Here is a 17,196-nt window from a genome sequence, read left to right on the forward strand (position 1 = left end):
TGTTCCCAATGCATGGCTGTAGTGTCTTGTGGATACATGTGGATAGACTTACCCCTTGGAGCAAGAAATGCCAAATTTACATTTCTACAAACACAATTCAGATATCCTATTCACACCTACCCACATGACACTACAGTTGTACAGGGAACATCTCTCCATAAATGGTAACATGCAAATACGGGATATTAATATTCTCAATGTACATCTGTGGTGAGGTGTGGGTAGGAGATCCGAATTGCTACAAACAACTTTCCACACATGCATCTTTAAGATGTCTATTACAAGTTTCAACTATCAATAGCCTCATATAACAGATGTATGGCAATTTGTATTGATAAACCCCAAGGCTCAGTTAGGAAGGAGTACAAATACAAATATGTAGAGTGCAAAACCTTGTATTTTGTATGTATTTATACTCTACATATTTGTATTTGTACTCCTTCCAAACTGAGCTCAAATATTTCTAAGTGGAAACGAAAATAGTACCAAATACAACCATGGTCTTACTTCTATCAAGTAGGTAGGTGTTCTCTAATATATATGAGTTTATTTTTTATAATTACAAAAACCAACTCCATATCAACAAAAACAATATAGGATTTTGCTAATGTGTTAGTTTTTTTTTATTTCAAAAAATATATAATCACATGAGAAAAACTTTGACTGCCCATGCTATACAGCTTGGGCTGTCAACAGGGCTCTCCCTATGTGACACATTAATTCACCTACTAATGCATCCAACACCAAAACTGTTTATAATTAGCAACTAAGGAGTCTGTCTGAAAAATGAACTAAGGTGTCATATAAGAAGAGCCCTGTTGACTGTTAGAATTTAGACAGCCTTTTTTTTCAAATCAAACATGCTGGCAGATGCCATCAGATTAGGCCCTGTTTGGTTCGTGGGAATAGGGGACTGGAATCAGAATCGGAATAGGCTATTCTGATTCCAACTGTTTGGTTGGATGGAATCAGAATCCGGTTCCCTCCTGCTGGAATGACATTCTCCCATTTGAGAAAATGGCCCCTCCCTTGGGAATAAAATCCTATTCTCATTCCTGTCTGAACCAAACGGGCTATCGGAATGGATCATTCCAATTCTGATTCCAGAGGATTTCGACTCTGATTCCAACTGCAAACCAAATGTACCCTTAGTTTTACGGGCTGTGAGACCAATCGTTTTGCTCCACAACAGCTATAGATGCAAGTGAGGGGTTGAGTGGTTGTGGGCTATATACATTTTATACATATAGCTGGTATGGAACAAAATGATTGATCCACAGCCCATAAATTAGCTAACAAATTTGGCTAATCCGTTTTCACTGACAAACACCCCTTAAGAATCCTCATATGGAATGCCTCTCATGGATGAAGTTTTTCCCTCTTTTAACTTCCTGGGTTGGCTTTCCATTTCTCACTCCTTCCGTTTTCTTTCCCAGACCATACATGTGCAACTTGAATTCTTTATTCCATGTAGACAAACATTTCACCTTGTTTCATTGATGTAAATTTAATACTTAGCCAGCTTGCCCCTTGCTGAGTTGGGTTTACAATTGTTGGGGAGTTGGGATCTTCTGCCAATAAAATACATTCTATCCCTCTACCAACATGATTTAACACCTCATTCCTCACCATGAGACTGGGACCCTGGGACCCACCATAAAAGTAGAACCTTCCATGTATGAAATGTGTGGTGTGAGATCTTATTGGTAAAGTTGTTGGAATATTTTTTTTGTTGGCAGGTGGTCCAGACTCCTCTTGTCCCATCAGATTAATTATTAAGACTAAAACTTAACAACGGTGAGCAGAAAGCTGGGTTTGGAATTTGTTAAATTTTCTACAGTCATACCAGCCATAAAATCAGATATAGGCTACTCTTTTGATGTGGGATCATCTCGTTGATTGGTTGGTATGAGAACATACTCATGCAGGCATACGCAGCAAAAACAAACCCGGCTGAACCATGCTATTTATTAATGTTAGGGGTGCACGGTCTGGAATTTGTTAAATTTTCAGTCAACCCAAACCCAATGTAGTTAAAATTCTTTAAATTGAACAATCCAATTTATAGTCCTAAAACCAAACATGACTTGATTAGGCAGCATGCATATATATATATATATATATACTTCAGTTCACTTAACGGTCAAATGGGTCATGGACCAATCAGAGTAGATTCATTAGAACGGGACAATACTTGCATTTAGAGAAGAGTAATGTGCTTTGATTTATACATCTATCTGGGTGGAAGCTTCTGCTGTTGTCTCCTTCATTAAAGCAATAGCAATTAAAGCCAATCTGTGCAAGAAATGCCGAAGGTTAGGCTTCAACATAGAGATCGAGTTTGATGATTTTGGTTAAAAACACTTGTTTTATTAATATATAAACATTTTACTGTTTGCTATCATGTAATATAAGCTTATATTGTCAAAAATGAAGTTGTTATTATCATAATTAATTGTAGATGTCAAATAATGGAAAAAAAAAAAGAAGAAGAATTATAGATTCAGATCCAATTATCTTATTGATTCAGTTCTGGGTCTATTTAATAATCGATTCTAGGCTGATTTACCTTGTCTCAAACCAGACCCATTAACAGCTCTGCATTCCTTATTTTAATTTACAGTTAAAAACTTAGTGTTTATAGGGACATTTTAACTGTAAAAAAAAGATGAAAGTCCTTAAATTAGGGAATGCCAAATGCAGCCTAAGTAGAATATAGGAATCAAAGAGTGATGGCCTTCTCAGCTTTAGTTCGGGACTCTTCCACGTGGAAAGAACAGTGACAATCAATATATTCCATCTGAAGAGACATGATTTCTGGATCAGAGCTTATCAACTATGTATGACCTACTAATCTTCCCAGACCCACCTAACTTGAATTATTATATTTACTGGGCTTAGTGGGCCTGCCCAATAAATCCTTTTCCGTTCAATTTCTGACAATACAACTAGGCCTCGAACTCAAGCCAAACAAAATTGGCAAATTTACTTTTGAATATGAACAGAGGTAATTGAACAACTCTTATTCATCGAGTAGTAATAAATTCAAGACTGAGCTTCGCATCTCCAAGAGTCCAAGGCTTGAATTTTGAAACTTCTAATACCTCAACCTCTGTAGAGCCATCAATGGAGAAAAGAAAACCGAGAGGAAGCACAGGTGAATCAGCCATAGTTAAGGCCGCAGCGTGGGCATGGTACCAGCATGGAGCAGGCTCCGAACGGAAATCAGTGCGTGAATACGACTTCACAAGGACTCATCCGCGCCCCGCCAGACCATCTCGATACAAGCTAGAGGCGATAAGGCTGGCCGGCCGGAGAACCATGGAGGGATCGGCATTGCCTAGTCCAACTCCAAGTCCATCCCAGCTGCTAGCAGATAACTCTCTACTTGATCCATACGAAATCCAGAGAATCACCCAGCAGCTAGACCATCTCATCGAGTCTAGTAATGCTAAATTCTGTGGGGACTCTCCCGTCAAGGATCAAGATCATCACCAGAAGAAGGCAGTACTGTTGCTCGAATGTTACAGAAGTGGGAAGAAGATGAACAAGAAACTGAACGGCGGTGGCGCCCTTTCGCTAAGAGGCTCAGGCGGAGAGGTGGTCGAAGCAGGAGTCTTGTGCGGGCGGCGCTTGCAGTTGCCGAAGCATGTCTCCGTCGTCGGCCTCTCTGGTTGCCGCCCAAGAGCCAACCATGCCAAGTGAAAGTGTATGCACAGAATGTAGTAAAGTGCAATAAACAAACTTTTTTGTGTACCTTTTTGTAATTTTAATCCTAATTAAGCTGTACGATTGGGGTGCATGGATCTACACAAACAAGATGTTTACTTTCCAAATGGGCCTACCATGATGTGTTCGATCGATCGGGCGGTTGGGAGCAAGCCATCAAAATTGTTGTATTTGTATGGGAGCCATGCAGTAGTATGTTCTAGCTGGTTGGTGATCAGCGATGAAGCTTCGGATGGGGCTGTAAAACCTTGTTTGTTTGTTGGTGGAATTGACCCATCATCCGTGGTGTATTGTACCTTAGTGTGTTGGTTTGCACCTTCGTCTTTCATTAACAGAATTTTGAATTATTGGTGTATGAAATTTAAACCTGTGGATGCATGATTCGTATAAAATGGAAAATATGGTCATGAAATCTGAGTAGGTACTTTGTACTAATAAAAAAATATGGTCATCATATAGTCATCAAAGTTCTGGTTAGATGTTTTAGTTTATGAGAAAGAGAATGTGAGAGATTTTACAACATTTTAAAAGAATATGAGAGAAAGTGTCCAGCCAAGTCAGCTTGAAGTCAACTTCAGGTTGGGTTGAGTTGGATTACAGTTGAGGAATTTAGGTTGGATTAGGGTTAGGGTTTACTAGGTTGGATTGGGTTAAGTTTAGGGTTAGGGGTTCAAAACTATGATTGGGTTAGAGTTGACTTCAACCCAACTTATACCCGTAGTAGTATGGTTAGATAGTTCTTTTTGTTTTTTTTTTTTTTGTCATTTTGGAATCATTTTTGAAATCTTGAAATCAACTGGTATTCAATAGGGCAGAGTTGAACCTAAGTTTTGGGGCTTCAAGCTGGACCTAGGCCAGAAAACTCAAACTTGACTTGAACTCATATTGGGCTTGGGTAGTTTGGGCCCGCCCATCCGAAGAAGGTGATACAGCATTTTATTTTATATAAAAATAAGAAAAATCTATGAAGCCGGAAAGACATGATACTAGAAAGGTTTTAACCAATTAAATCCCCATGAATTTTGACCACAATCCACCTTGAAAGGTTACCACCTTTATGATTTTTTAAAGGTTACCACCTTTAAACAAGAAATGAGATGAAGAGTAGAAGAGTAGGGTTTGGGGAAAATGGGAAAATGGCCTAAGAAGGTTTAGGTCCATTATAGATTTTTTAAGGGAAAATTATAGTTAGAGCTGGTTGTACATTTAAAATTAGGTTGTAGGTTGGTCCAAAAGCCAAAAAACTCTAACGCCTCTACATTTCAAATTATAAAAACCCCTACCATGTCATCAAAGGCTTATGTGGTTGTTGACAACATGAGACTCTTAATCCATATTGGACACAGCAAAAAGCCTATACTAAAAATATTTTTTCAGTTCCTCTCCCGCTCATTCTATCTCTCAATCTCCATCCCTTCTCTCTCACTTTCACAGTCATCTCTCGATCTCCTAGACTCCTACTCCCTCTATCTCTCCCACTCTCTCAACTTCGGTCTATAGCCAAATCAAAACCTATATTTCTCTCATGTTCTGTGTGTGTGTGTGTGTGTGTGTGTTTGTGTGTGTGAATCTATCATTCTCCCTTAATCTCTCTCATTCTCTTTCTCGGTCGATATCTCCTCCCTCATTCTCTATCATTCTCCCTCGGTCTTTCTCCAATTTCCTCTCTTGTTCTTTTTTATTTTTTTTATACAAACTTATATAGTATTAATCAAACTATATAAAATAACTAAAGGGACCAAGCACTTCTACAATCAAGTTATAATTTTTATTAAGTTGGTGTAAATTTCATAGCCAAGAGTTTCTTATGAATTTTTATCAAATTGGTGTAATGCTTTTAGAACCATACTAAGTTGATCCCATGCTCTTTTATACGGTTTGATTAATATTGTACAATTGATGGAGAAGGAGAGACCAATCGAGAAAGAGAATGAAAGAGATTGAGGGAGAACGATAGGTAGAGAGAAGAGGGAGGGAGAGAACTAAAAACCTTTTTTATTTTCAAATCACCTAGCATTAAAGGACAATTTCGGTATAAACTTTTTGTTGTGTCCAACATGGATTAAGAGCCCCATGTTGGCAATAACCACATAAGCCTTCGATGACATAGTGGGGGTTTTTATAATTTAAAATGTAAAGCCGATTGTCAGAGTTTTATTGGTTTCTGGACCAACCTACATGTACAATCAGTTCTGACTATAAATTTTAGTTCAAGTTTGGGGGGGGGGGGGCAAGGACCCACTTTATTATGTTTTTTACCTTCACTAATTAACCATATAAATAATGGTTTTAACAAAAAGTTTTTTTTTTTTTGGGTGGGGTGGGGGGAAGGACCCCCCATCAATATACTTGTCTCCGCCCCTAGTTATAAGTTATTCTAGTATCATGCCTTTTGGGTATGATAGTCAAATTATATCTGTGTGTTTGAGCGATAAAGCCCAATAAAAAATAATTGCAAAAAAACCCAAATTGAGCCTGAGCCTAGCTTGAGTTGTACTAGGTTAATCTTAGGTTGGTAAACTCATGCTTGACCTTGGGTTGGACTAGGCCCAAGCTAAAGGTTTGCATCCAAGTGTTAGGCTTGAGCTGACCTCAAACAAACCCAACCCAACCTGCCCAAGTTGCACCCCTACTTCTCAAACAACTTTTGAAATTAAGGCATAAGGATCCATTTGGAAGGCTTAGCTTCATACTTAGCTAGCACTCTAAATGGATTGAATTTAATCATATTTGAATTTGAATTTTATTGGTTTAAGTCAGATTTAATATCTGTTTAGTTTGAATCAAATCTAAAATATGATGATCATAACCAGATAGATAGATAGATATTTTTGCAGATGCTATGAATCAAATATAATATATATATATATAGATAGATATTAAGTTTTAGTATTTAAATTGAATTTGGAATTCAGATAAATGTTTTCCCATTTATAGTAATATTTTTGCAGATGCTATGAAATGAATTGTGAACCACCCAACCCCTCTTGGCTTAGCATGCATGCCACTTTATGACCCCATGTCCTAATTTATGACCTCAACTCCGATGAAATGAGAGGTGAGGCTTTTCTATAGCCTATGATTCTTAAAGGCTATTATACCCTAACACTGTGTTTGGTTTGAAAGAAAAAGTAGGGAAAGAAAGGAAAACGTAGGAAAATTTATACAAGATAATTTACACTTTCCTTCCTTTTCCTACTTTTTCCTTCAAACCAAACACAGCCTAAGTTTTTGCTTTATAATTAACTTTATATATTTATGGCAATTTTATATAGGTTTAATGATACTTTATCAATTCTAATATCCAAAAATGTAAATGAGTAAAATTCAAATCCATCTTTTACCTCTTGAATCCTATTCAATCGAAACCGAATAATACTCAAGAATCAAAATATTGATATGATATATCATGAATCTTATCCATAACAATGTATCCAGATATGCATCGATATACCCATACAAAAAAGTTTTAAAATTCTGGAGTGATGATTGACATCTCTTTATTGCTTATAAAATAAAAAAGGTAAAAAAGAAAGAAAAAAAAAAAGAGAGAAACTGAGCATCGATGATATCAATGCCAAAGTTTATTATTGGGCTTATCTATATTTTGATCATTGTACCCAGTTAAAATGAAATTATTGGTTGTTTGCGTTTAGCTGCTTTGAAGAATTTATTGCAACAGGGTAAATTTGGCTATTTGAATATTTTTAAAACCGACCCAACGAACAGACTTTTCTATTGGTTTTTTTCCGTAGTAAATCAGACAATTCATTAAAGATCAAAGACAATACAATTACTAACAGCCATTTGTACAAGATCGAAGTAGATCGTTTGGAAGGGCTAATTTGAGCATTTTCAAAATACCCATTTACACAATGTAAATTTCAAAGCCGAAGACAACCCTAACAGGATAAAAAAAGGATTAAATGTAAGAATTAAATTTTTGAGAAAATGAAATTGTAGGGCTTTACCCCGGAGGAAACCCTTCCAGAAATTCTCAATGGCCAAGGCCAAACCCAGGCCAAAGAGGGGGTTTGGAAATAGTTTTCAACCAGCAATTGACGCGCCTCGGTTATAACCTCACTAGCTGCGTCATTGCCCCAAGCGCAAAGATGATCTCACCCGTGTGACTCAAATCCATTTTATAACTAGTCACATCTTCTCAACATTTCACTCCTAGCCGATGTGGGATGCTATGATCCTCCCTACTCAAAGAACTAGTCATATCTTCTTCTTCTTCTTTCTCTCTCTCCCTCATTGTCCATTCTTCTTCAACCCACCGCTGTAATCTGCAATCGAACACTGTTACCAGCCGCCAAGTGATTAGTGGGTGAAGCTGGATTTATTCCTCAGGTTGTGAAGTGGCTCAATACTAAAGATAAATAATGTTAACGCATGAGAGTTGCTGCAAAATCAATATCCAGTTTGGTGACACTTCAGGGGCATTCTATTTTTGAATTTTGAGAGGGGGAAGCCAAGAAATTCATTCTTTCTTCCGATTTATGGGAATTCTAGGTATCATCTCCCAGGTTCTTCTATTCAAGAAAGTTGAGGTCATTAAGCATTTTGGACCTCAACTTTCTTGAATAAAAGAGGTAAGGGTTTATGACTGTTAATTATTTGTCAATATTTGAATGGTTAATAAAAAAAATTAGATAACACTTGAAGGATATTTATGTCTTTTTCAAATATCATTTAAAGACTTACAAATATACTACAAAATTTGTTTTTTTTAAACCATCATGTTGATGATTTCATAAAACATGTATTATTTTTAAAATAATTTTTTCTCTTCAAAACAAAAACACAGTCAAATTAACATGCTTGTGATTTTCTGCTGATGTGACAAATTTAAAAACAAATGAAAACCAAAACATTCAAGCCACATTTGGTTCACCGGAAGGGATCTACAATCAGAACCGGAATGAGTTATTTGATTCCAACTGTTTCGTTGGACAGAATCGGAATCTCCAATTCCGAGTGGAATGGCATTCCCCATTTTAAGGAATGACCATTCCTTCCCCTTCTCTTAAGAATGAAATCACATTTTTTCTAATTTCAATTTTTTCTGTCTGAACCAAACAGACCGGGAAATGAGAATAGAACATTCCGATTCCGATTCCGATTCCCACTGCGAACAAGCGGACCCTCGTAGATTTTGCCAAAACCCAAGTTCGACTTCCCAGTTTCCCACTTGATGATTCCCCTCCAGCCTCTGTCAAGGGCCTGGGCAGCATAGAGTACTGCGCAAACGGTTGTCGAAATCTTCACTACTAACCTTTGAAGTTTAAATTACTCAGGAACCAGTCTAAAGCAAGAAACAGATGGCTACTCTGAAAATCCCGAAAAGCCACCCACTTCTCTCTCCTCCTCAATTGGTGTTCTTCTCCACCTGGATCACCACCACCTTTCCACCAAGAATAGCAAGACCCAATTCTCACAACCATTTCTCAGGTCATTAAGAATACCCCAACAAAGCCCCTCGATTCCTCTCTCAAGAGGTTTGTCCCTTCTCTCACATCTCGCCACGTTGTTGATCTGACTACCCAAAACCCTTTCTCCCTCGGCCCATCTTCTCTTCTCTCCTTCTTCAGATGAATGTCTCCTCAAACAGGGTTTTCACCATACCATTCAATCCTATTGTCCATGGCCCATCACTTATGCGGCCACCGAATGCTCTCAGCCAATCACTGCTTCAATTTGTTGTTTCTTGTAAGGGGAAGGACTCGACATCATCCATTTTCGCATCAGTTCTTGAAACCAGAGGTACCCATGAACCTAATTTGGTATTTAATGCTCTGATGAATGCGTATACAGATTCTGGATTTATATCAAACGCAATTCAGTGTTTTAGGTTGGTTAGGAAGCATGGATTTCGGATTCTATTTCATTCCTGCGGGTACCTTCTTGATCGCTTGATGAAGTCCAATTCACCTGCAGCAGCTTGGGCGTTTTATTCGGAAATTTTTGAATGTGGATTTCCGCCCAACATTTACACTTTTAATATTTTGATGCATACATTGTGTAGGGAGGGTAAAATTAAGGAAGCTGGGTTGATTTTTTATGAAATTAGTAAGAAGGATTGAGCCGACTGTTGTTAGTTTTAACACTTTGATCAATGGAAACTGCAAAATGGAGAATCTGGAGGAGGGATTTAGGCTTAAGAGGGTAGTGTCAGAAACAAGAATCTTTCCTGATGTTGTAACTTATGGGCTATGTTTGGTTTGAAGGAAAAGGTAGGGAAAGGAAGGGAAAGACAGGGAAACTTATACAAGGTTTGTAAAGGTTTCCCTATGTTTCCCTTCCTTTCCCTGCCTTTTCCTTCATACCAAACACAGCCTATAGTGTTTTGATTAATGGTTTATGCAAAGAGAGTAGATTGGACGAAACAAACGACTTATTTGGCAAAATGTGCAAAAGAGGTTTGGTTCCAAATGATGTTACATTCACAACTTTGATAGATGTGCAATGCAAGAAAGGGAGAATTAGTGAGGCCATGGAAATTTAACAGCAAATGTTGGGGCAAAGTGTGAAGCCTGATTTAATTACTTACAATACCCTCATTAATGGACTTTGCAAGGTTGGTGATCTGAGGGAAGCGAGAAGGCTTGTTGATGAGATGATGAAAAGGGGTTTGAAACCGGATAAGATCACATATACAACCATTATTGATGGGTGTTGCAAGGAGGGAGATCTAGAATCTGCCATTGAGGTAAGGAAGGGAATGATTAACCGAGGGATTGAGCTTGATAACGTGACATATACAACACTTGTTTAAGGATTGAGTAAAGAAGGACGAATGATTAATGCAGAAAGGACATTGAGAGAAATGTTAAAAGCAGGAATGATGCCAGATGATGCTACTTATACAATGATGACTGACGGATTTTGTAAGAAGGGGGACATTAAAATGGGTTTTAAGTTGCTTAAGGAGATGCAGTGCAATGGTCGTGTACCAAGTGTTGTGACCTATAATGTTCTTATGAATGGGCTCTGCAAACAGGGGCAGATGAAAATTGCAAATATTCTCCATGATGCAATGCTTAATTTGGGGGTTGTTCCAGATGATGTTACCTACAACGTTCTCTTGGAAGGGCATAGCAAACATGGAGACCCAATGGGTTCTGATAAGCTACGTAGTGAGAAAGGTTTGGTGTCTAATTTTGCAACTTACAGTTCACTGATTAGTGAATTAAGTAAAAATTCAAAAAGTCGCCAAAAGAGATGCTTGTATGGTTAAATTCTACATTTGAGTGACATAGCTAGGGATATGTATGACTCTGTGAAATGAATTGAAGGGACACACCTTGATTTCCCTAATCTATTTATCAGATGAAAACTATGGTACCCTGTGGTCAATTTTTATCCAATGCAAGATTGCTACCCTATTTATTGGTTGAAGGCAAGATCTCATTTATAAGAGAGGGAACACAATCAATTTTTCAGGATGCAATAACCTTGTGATTTAACAGGTTTAGCCAATGTTTAGTGTGAATATTCATTAATTCTTGACACCAATGATGAAGATTAACTGAAAATTTGGAGCCCTTTGACTACTTCTGTTTTTAATTTATGACTTGTATTAAATCCTGGATGACTGAGTTGATAGTGAGAGAAAGCATGTGAAGAGTACATGTAATTCTTTCATGTTGTAATTTTGTGTCAACTTAAATATCTTAAATATCAATAATTGTTGACTATTTCTCCATCAAGCCTTTGTATAAAAATATATAATGTTGGTTCCTGTTCATTAGTTTCACAATTTGGAAAACTTGGTCCCTGCAAGAGGAACCATTTAAACCAAGAGGTAAGTTGTACAGGAGGTGCATCATATGATGAATAAAGAGGATTGTTTCAAGCTGTATCTTTGTATAGAATACATGAAAACCATTTAAGACTCTGTTCTATATGAAATTATTGAGGGAAATGAAAGCAGTTGTTATTTCTTCAATGTGGTAGCTCTGGTTTAACTAGACCCTGGCACATAGTCAACTTCATTATGAGGAGAAGAGGGAGTGAGACACTATGCAATAGTTCATTGCATGCATTCTTTTGGTACTTGACGGAAATCCTTACTTGAAGCCGTGGTTCATTGTTGCTTCATCAGTTGCATATTTATGTGTAGCTTAAAGCTTTCAGGGGTATCCATCACATGAATTGCTATGTTATTGAGAGATGTATTGTTGCTGCTATGGACCTAACCTATTGATATCAATGCATTTCATAATTTGTATCACAATGGTAATACCAAGTTGAACTTTGATGAGTCTTCAATAGGGAACTTTGATGTACTTTGTGATCACATTGCAAAGGTCTTGTTTTCTGTGTATGAGGTTGTGATTTCCATCCTAATTGTGGCAGATTATAAAAGGGAGGAGGCTTCCTGAGACCCTTGTAAGTCCTAAATAATAAAAGCAGAAAAAAGTGAGGAATTCTGATATTGCTTGATCCTCTAACCCCTCTCCCCTTCTCTTCATGTTTCTGCAGAAATTGGGTAAAAGGGAAAAAGATTGAGCTGTTAAAACGTATTTGATCTCCAATGCCATTGCCGTAACCTGAAGAATTCAATCTCTTGCTATTGGCTTTCCATTTTCATGTTGTGCCCAATTAATTTTTGCCACCATACATGAGAAGCAAATTAACAAATATGTACTGTACAAATACATACAAAATACGAGGTTTTGCACTCTACATATTTGTATTTGTACTCCTTCCAAACCGAGCCTTGAGAAAAATTAGGCTTCAGGTACTGGTCATTGAAGAACTAAAAGATGTTTCATGTTGTCATGTTGGCAAGTACTAATCAACTTGTGAATCTGGTGGAGCAATTGATCAGTTGCTAACAAATTGGAAAAATTGCCCTGTCTTATTTTAGACCAAGCTTCCATTAAACCCTCAATTATTTGTTCAACTTGTGAAATTATTTCGAGTTAGTGAAGTCCTAGCCATCGTCCATATTTTCAAAGTAATTCATTACTGGTCAAACCCAGGTTGCCTCTATTGGCAAGTTCAATTGGTTCAAATTTGGGTTTACAATCCACTGGTAGATGAACTTGGTCAGGCCAGCCTTGGTTTACAGGGATTGGGCCCTTGGCTGGACATAGGACCTGAAACTCTAGTTGGGGTTGGGTTTAGATCACTGATACCCCATCCCCAGACTGAGCCTGATCCAATCACATGACCTATAATATGGATACTAACACAATGAGATTGGAGGAGGAGGAGGTTCCTAATTCATTTGACACTAGGTTGGTTGAGAGCTAACCTTATATTGAACATAAAGCTTCCCTCTACACTCAGTTGATAAAGGTGGTGTTGGGTATCATTGTTGTAGTTTATGGTCGCGCCTTGGAATTCAATAAAGTCACTCTAGATTCTATGCATATTTTAAATTGTCATTTGGTGGCATTAGGCGTCATATAATTGCTATTATAAAGAAGATACGCCTTGGTTTTGATGCAGGTCATAAAAGTTAAATTTGATCATATGGTGTTAAATTATATCTTTATCTTTTGCTTGTACATCATGCATGGCACCCACCTTTAAACTAGTAGGCAAAAAGGAGAAAAGCATTGATTCCATTGCAAAAAATATCAACTCCAAAAATGGCTTTTATAGAACTGAAGCATCCAGTTTTACTTGAAATGGTTTAAAAATACTCGGTCAAAACAAAAAAAAAGTGAGAGACGGAGCAAAATTATTTGGATGCTTTGGAGAAACGACTCTAGTACCAGACACCATCAAAATTATTTGGATGCTCACCCTTTATGGCAAGTTTCCATCCAAATGAGGTTACTGATGCTTAAATGAAGCACAACCTTCACCATCTTGCAATGGAATAACGTGGAAAACTTTCTGGAATCTGAAGTTTATGACTTATGAAAACCAGAATCCCAGCCACCGAATCCATGGCCATCATGCAAATGTGAGGAAGAGAACTTAGTGAAACTTGTTCTTCAAGTGCAAGGTTTCACAGACGGTTTGGTTCGGTTCTAGCATGCATGCTTTGTGTAGTGAGGTTTACCCAGACCGTACTTCAAGAATGATGTGCTTACTTCCACAAGATTGATATAGACTTATAGAAACAAATTCCTCCTCTCTCCCCTTTGATTCTCTAATGGCCTTAAACAATATTCTGGTTCGTCTGGAAGAGCCGAAATAGGCTGATATTTGACAGAAAAGAGTTTGCAAACATCCTAGATTGTAGTAGTGACCTTCCCGAAAGTATAGTACAGGTAACAGAAGTATAGTGTTGAGTAGGGTTGCTCTGCCAGCTGATTGGATTAAAACCAATGTTGATGATGCATCCAAGAGACACAGTGATACCGTGGGGATAGTTATTAGAAATGCTAAGGCTTAGTTTGGAAAGAGTATATTTATAGAGTGCAAAACTATGTACAAATTTGTGTTTATACTCCTTCCAAACCGAGTCTAAGTGTCAATATAATTCATAAACCGTTTCAAACTTGTTCTCCATCAGTTAGCTAAGGATTTGGATCTCATTAAATTCATTTATTCATCTTGGAAGGTGTTGCTCTCTCAATTATCAACCTATTGGCCAAACAAGACTTCCTTGAGGAATTCTGACGTGTCTGAGTGTTTCTACCTATATATTGGGACTCTGGCACTCTGCTGATTACTCAGTGGAATCATATACTCTCCATCGTTGTTGTACCTGGCCTCAAACCCAGCCCAGTTCATCTTATCAAATATCTGGGGAGGATAAATGTCATAAGCCCAAAGCCCAACCTGGTCCATTATCATCCCTACCTAGTACCCACTGAGCTTTAGCTCAATAACAATAACCTTCCAAATTTCCTTTTTCTTTTCTTTTTTTTTTTTTGCCTAGAAACCAACAATTATTTTAAGCACGTGGCAAGGCTTCTTGGTCTTTTTCATGGTTGAAGGGTGAGAAGAAGAAGGAGATTTCATCTAGACCTAGACCATAGTTTTAAAATTTGCTAAAATTTCACAAATTCTTGGGAAATTTTGGCTTTTGCTGGATGTGAATGAATTCGCCCTAAAAGATTTTCAATTGAATGTTAAATTTTAACTGACCAAGGTTAATTTAGAGAATTGGATAAAAGTAGAACATTTAAGAAAATGCATATATTATATATGTTTATGACATTGACAACCATTACTTGATATTGAAACCTTTGGAAAAGGTTGAAGAATGTCATAGATTCAAAATAGCAAACCCATCTTGGTTTAAGTGAAAGAAATGCAGATGATCTATCTCTCCTACACGTTTAAGCAAACCCATCTTGGTTGAAGAATGTCATACATTCAAAATCACGGACTGGTCTTCAATTTGCTCTGGTTTGGTGTCAAATAGATTAATATTATTCACTGACTCTTGGGGAAGACTTCTCTAGCTTTTGTTACTGATATCATCAATTCACTCATGTCAAATTAGTATTAACTCGTAAGGCATCCCAATATTGAGGAAGGCACAAGTTTAAACTATGGAAAGGGAAGCTCTCCATGTTATGTGTCAGTAAGCCTTATGTTTATCTTGTCTCTAACCCACTAGTTAACTAGGTCTACATTGCAAAACACCTAGCCTCTAGGATGCCCAAAGAAGAGCTCTTGACTTCAGCTGCAGAGAACGCTTCATTAGTCAGCTACTCGATTTCTTTCTCCATCAGTGTGATCATGGTGTCATGGTTTTCAAAACCAGACTGGATTGGACGGTCGGACCGGAAAATTTGGGAACCGATCAGGTGATTGGTTCTATTTTTCCTCAAAACTGGAATTTTCTCAAAAACCATTGATTTTAATCAGCAAACTGTTGAACCCGTACAGTTAATTATTTGAACTGTTCGAACGATTTTGACTGTTTTTTATTTTTTGTCAGAACGGGCCGACTGTTCGGTTTAAAATCGGACCATTCAACTTGAGAACCGGACCCTGACCGGTTCATTCTCCGGGTCAGTTTTAAAAACCTTGAGTGTGATTATAAGTGTTGTTGATGGTGTTTTCTCGAACAATCTTCAAGCACTATTCTTTCATTACGCCGCACCTCCACGTAGACATTATTGCTGATGCTTCGAGAACATCAATGATAGATTTCGAGTCACCTTCAATAATATACCTGCTAAAACCAAGCACTTTGGAAAGCTTATGGGCTTCAAGCCCAGACCTCATTTCGGCAGACATTATAAGTTTTTCCACTTGTACCCATTCGGATTGCTAGGACCTGCTCCCCTTATAGTTTTTGGCAATGCATCCATAAGTACAATTTTCATCCTATCTTCTAAATGCATCAAAGTTTACTTTGATTGTATTACCAAAAGAAAAGTTTACTTTGATCACTTCTGGGCTCAGTAGGTGCCACTTGATCAAAGTTTACTTTGATTGTATCCGAATTCAATTTGATATTCAATGGATATTAAAAATTAATATTCGAATTTGATTAAATATTCAAATATTCGATTCAATTCAGTTTGATTCGAATTCGATCAATTAGTTATTTTAGGTAATTAATAAATATTTTTATATAAATTATTTATATAATTTAATTATTATATATAAATTATATAAAACAATTAAATATTTGATATATTATATATAAGAATTAAATAATTGATCAAATTCAGATATTTATCGAATCGAATAAGTTATATCCGAATTTGGATCCGACTACCCATTCGATATGAATAAGATATCTGAATTCAATTGATTAGATATTTGAATTATTCAAATTTAATTCAATTATATCGAATCTCAAATTCAAAATTGAATTTTCGAATACTGTTGACACCCCTATCCTTAAATGGAATGGTGGTAGTGTGCATTGTCGGCCTTGCCATATAGAGCCCGTGAACACGCTAATGTTTCTTACACATGACCCATGTGGAACCCACATGAACACTTGCTTAGCCCACTTTTTTTGTAGCCCATCCAATTCCCCCATCACAAATTACAATGGATGTCTACATTACCACGACAACCGTGTCCACTTATGGGTCGGATGGTGAAGGGTTGGCCACCTCAAGTAGGCAAACTTGCTCTTCGGCCGATGGAAGACAAAGACAAATGAAGTTCATTATCAATAAGACTGTCCACCACTGCCCATTACCCCTATAGCCCAGGCAATTGAGCGTGGGATAATTCTAAACCCAATATACCCAAAATTTGTTTGGTGATGTTAACAAGAAACCCAACACCCCAGGCATGTTTCCCTTATTAGTAGGAATTTGATTCCTGTTACATTTAAATTTTGGACTGAGAGAGAGATTGTTGACACTTAATCCCTGAATTCTCATTTATAATAAATACCCACTGATTTTTTATTTCTTTCACTTTGTCCCCACGTTGGTATTCCGTTAATTAACTTTATAAAAGATTTCTATATAACTGTTATGTACATGTTTAAACATTTTTACAACCCCAAATTATCCTTAAATTATTTTATGAAACAATTTTGTAAAAAAATTAATAAAATAAAACAAAAAAGGAAAT

The 17,196-nt window shown here is 37.1% G+C and overlaps 1 protein-coding gene, 1 non-coding gene and 1 pseudogene across 2 annotated transcripts; 2 read left to right on the top strand and 1 right to left on the bottom strand.

The window, feature by feature from the left end:
* Window positions 1-7,692: 7,692 nt before the first annotated feature.
* On the bottom strand, window positions 7,693-7,843 carry LOC148801076 (U4 spliceosomal RNA). Its single transcript, XR_016084843.1, has one exon. It is a non-coding gene; the product is annotated as a U4 spliceosomal RNA (small nuclear RNA).
* Window positions 7,844-8,621: 778 nt separating this feature from the next.
* LOC104608648 (putative pentatricopeptide repeat-containing protein At1g09680) lies at window positions 8,622-12,169 on the top strand. The gene is given in 2 exon segments (XM_088901649.1): window positions 8,622-9,808; window positions 9,810-12,169. Coding segments are annotated over 2 exon segments (633 nt in total). The 5' UTR covers window positions 8,622-9,323; the 3' UTR covers window positions 9,958-12,169.
* Window positions 10,013-12,169, top strand: LOC148801077 (uncharacterized; annotated as a pseudogene).
* Window positions 12,170-17,196: the final 5,027 nt, after the last annotated feature.

Source organism: Nelumbo nucifera, chromosome 3 (assembly GCF_055504915.1).
Source record: "Nelumbo nucifera cultivar China Antique chromosome 3, China Antique-T2T, whole genome shotgun sequence".
Taxonomy (NCBI): Eukaryota; Viridiplantae; Streptophyta; class Magnoliopsida; order Proteales; family Nelumbonaceae; genus Nelumbo; species Nelumbo nucifera.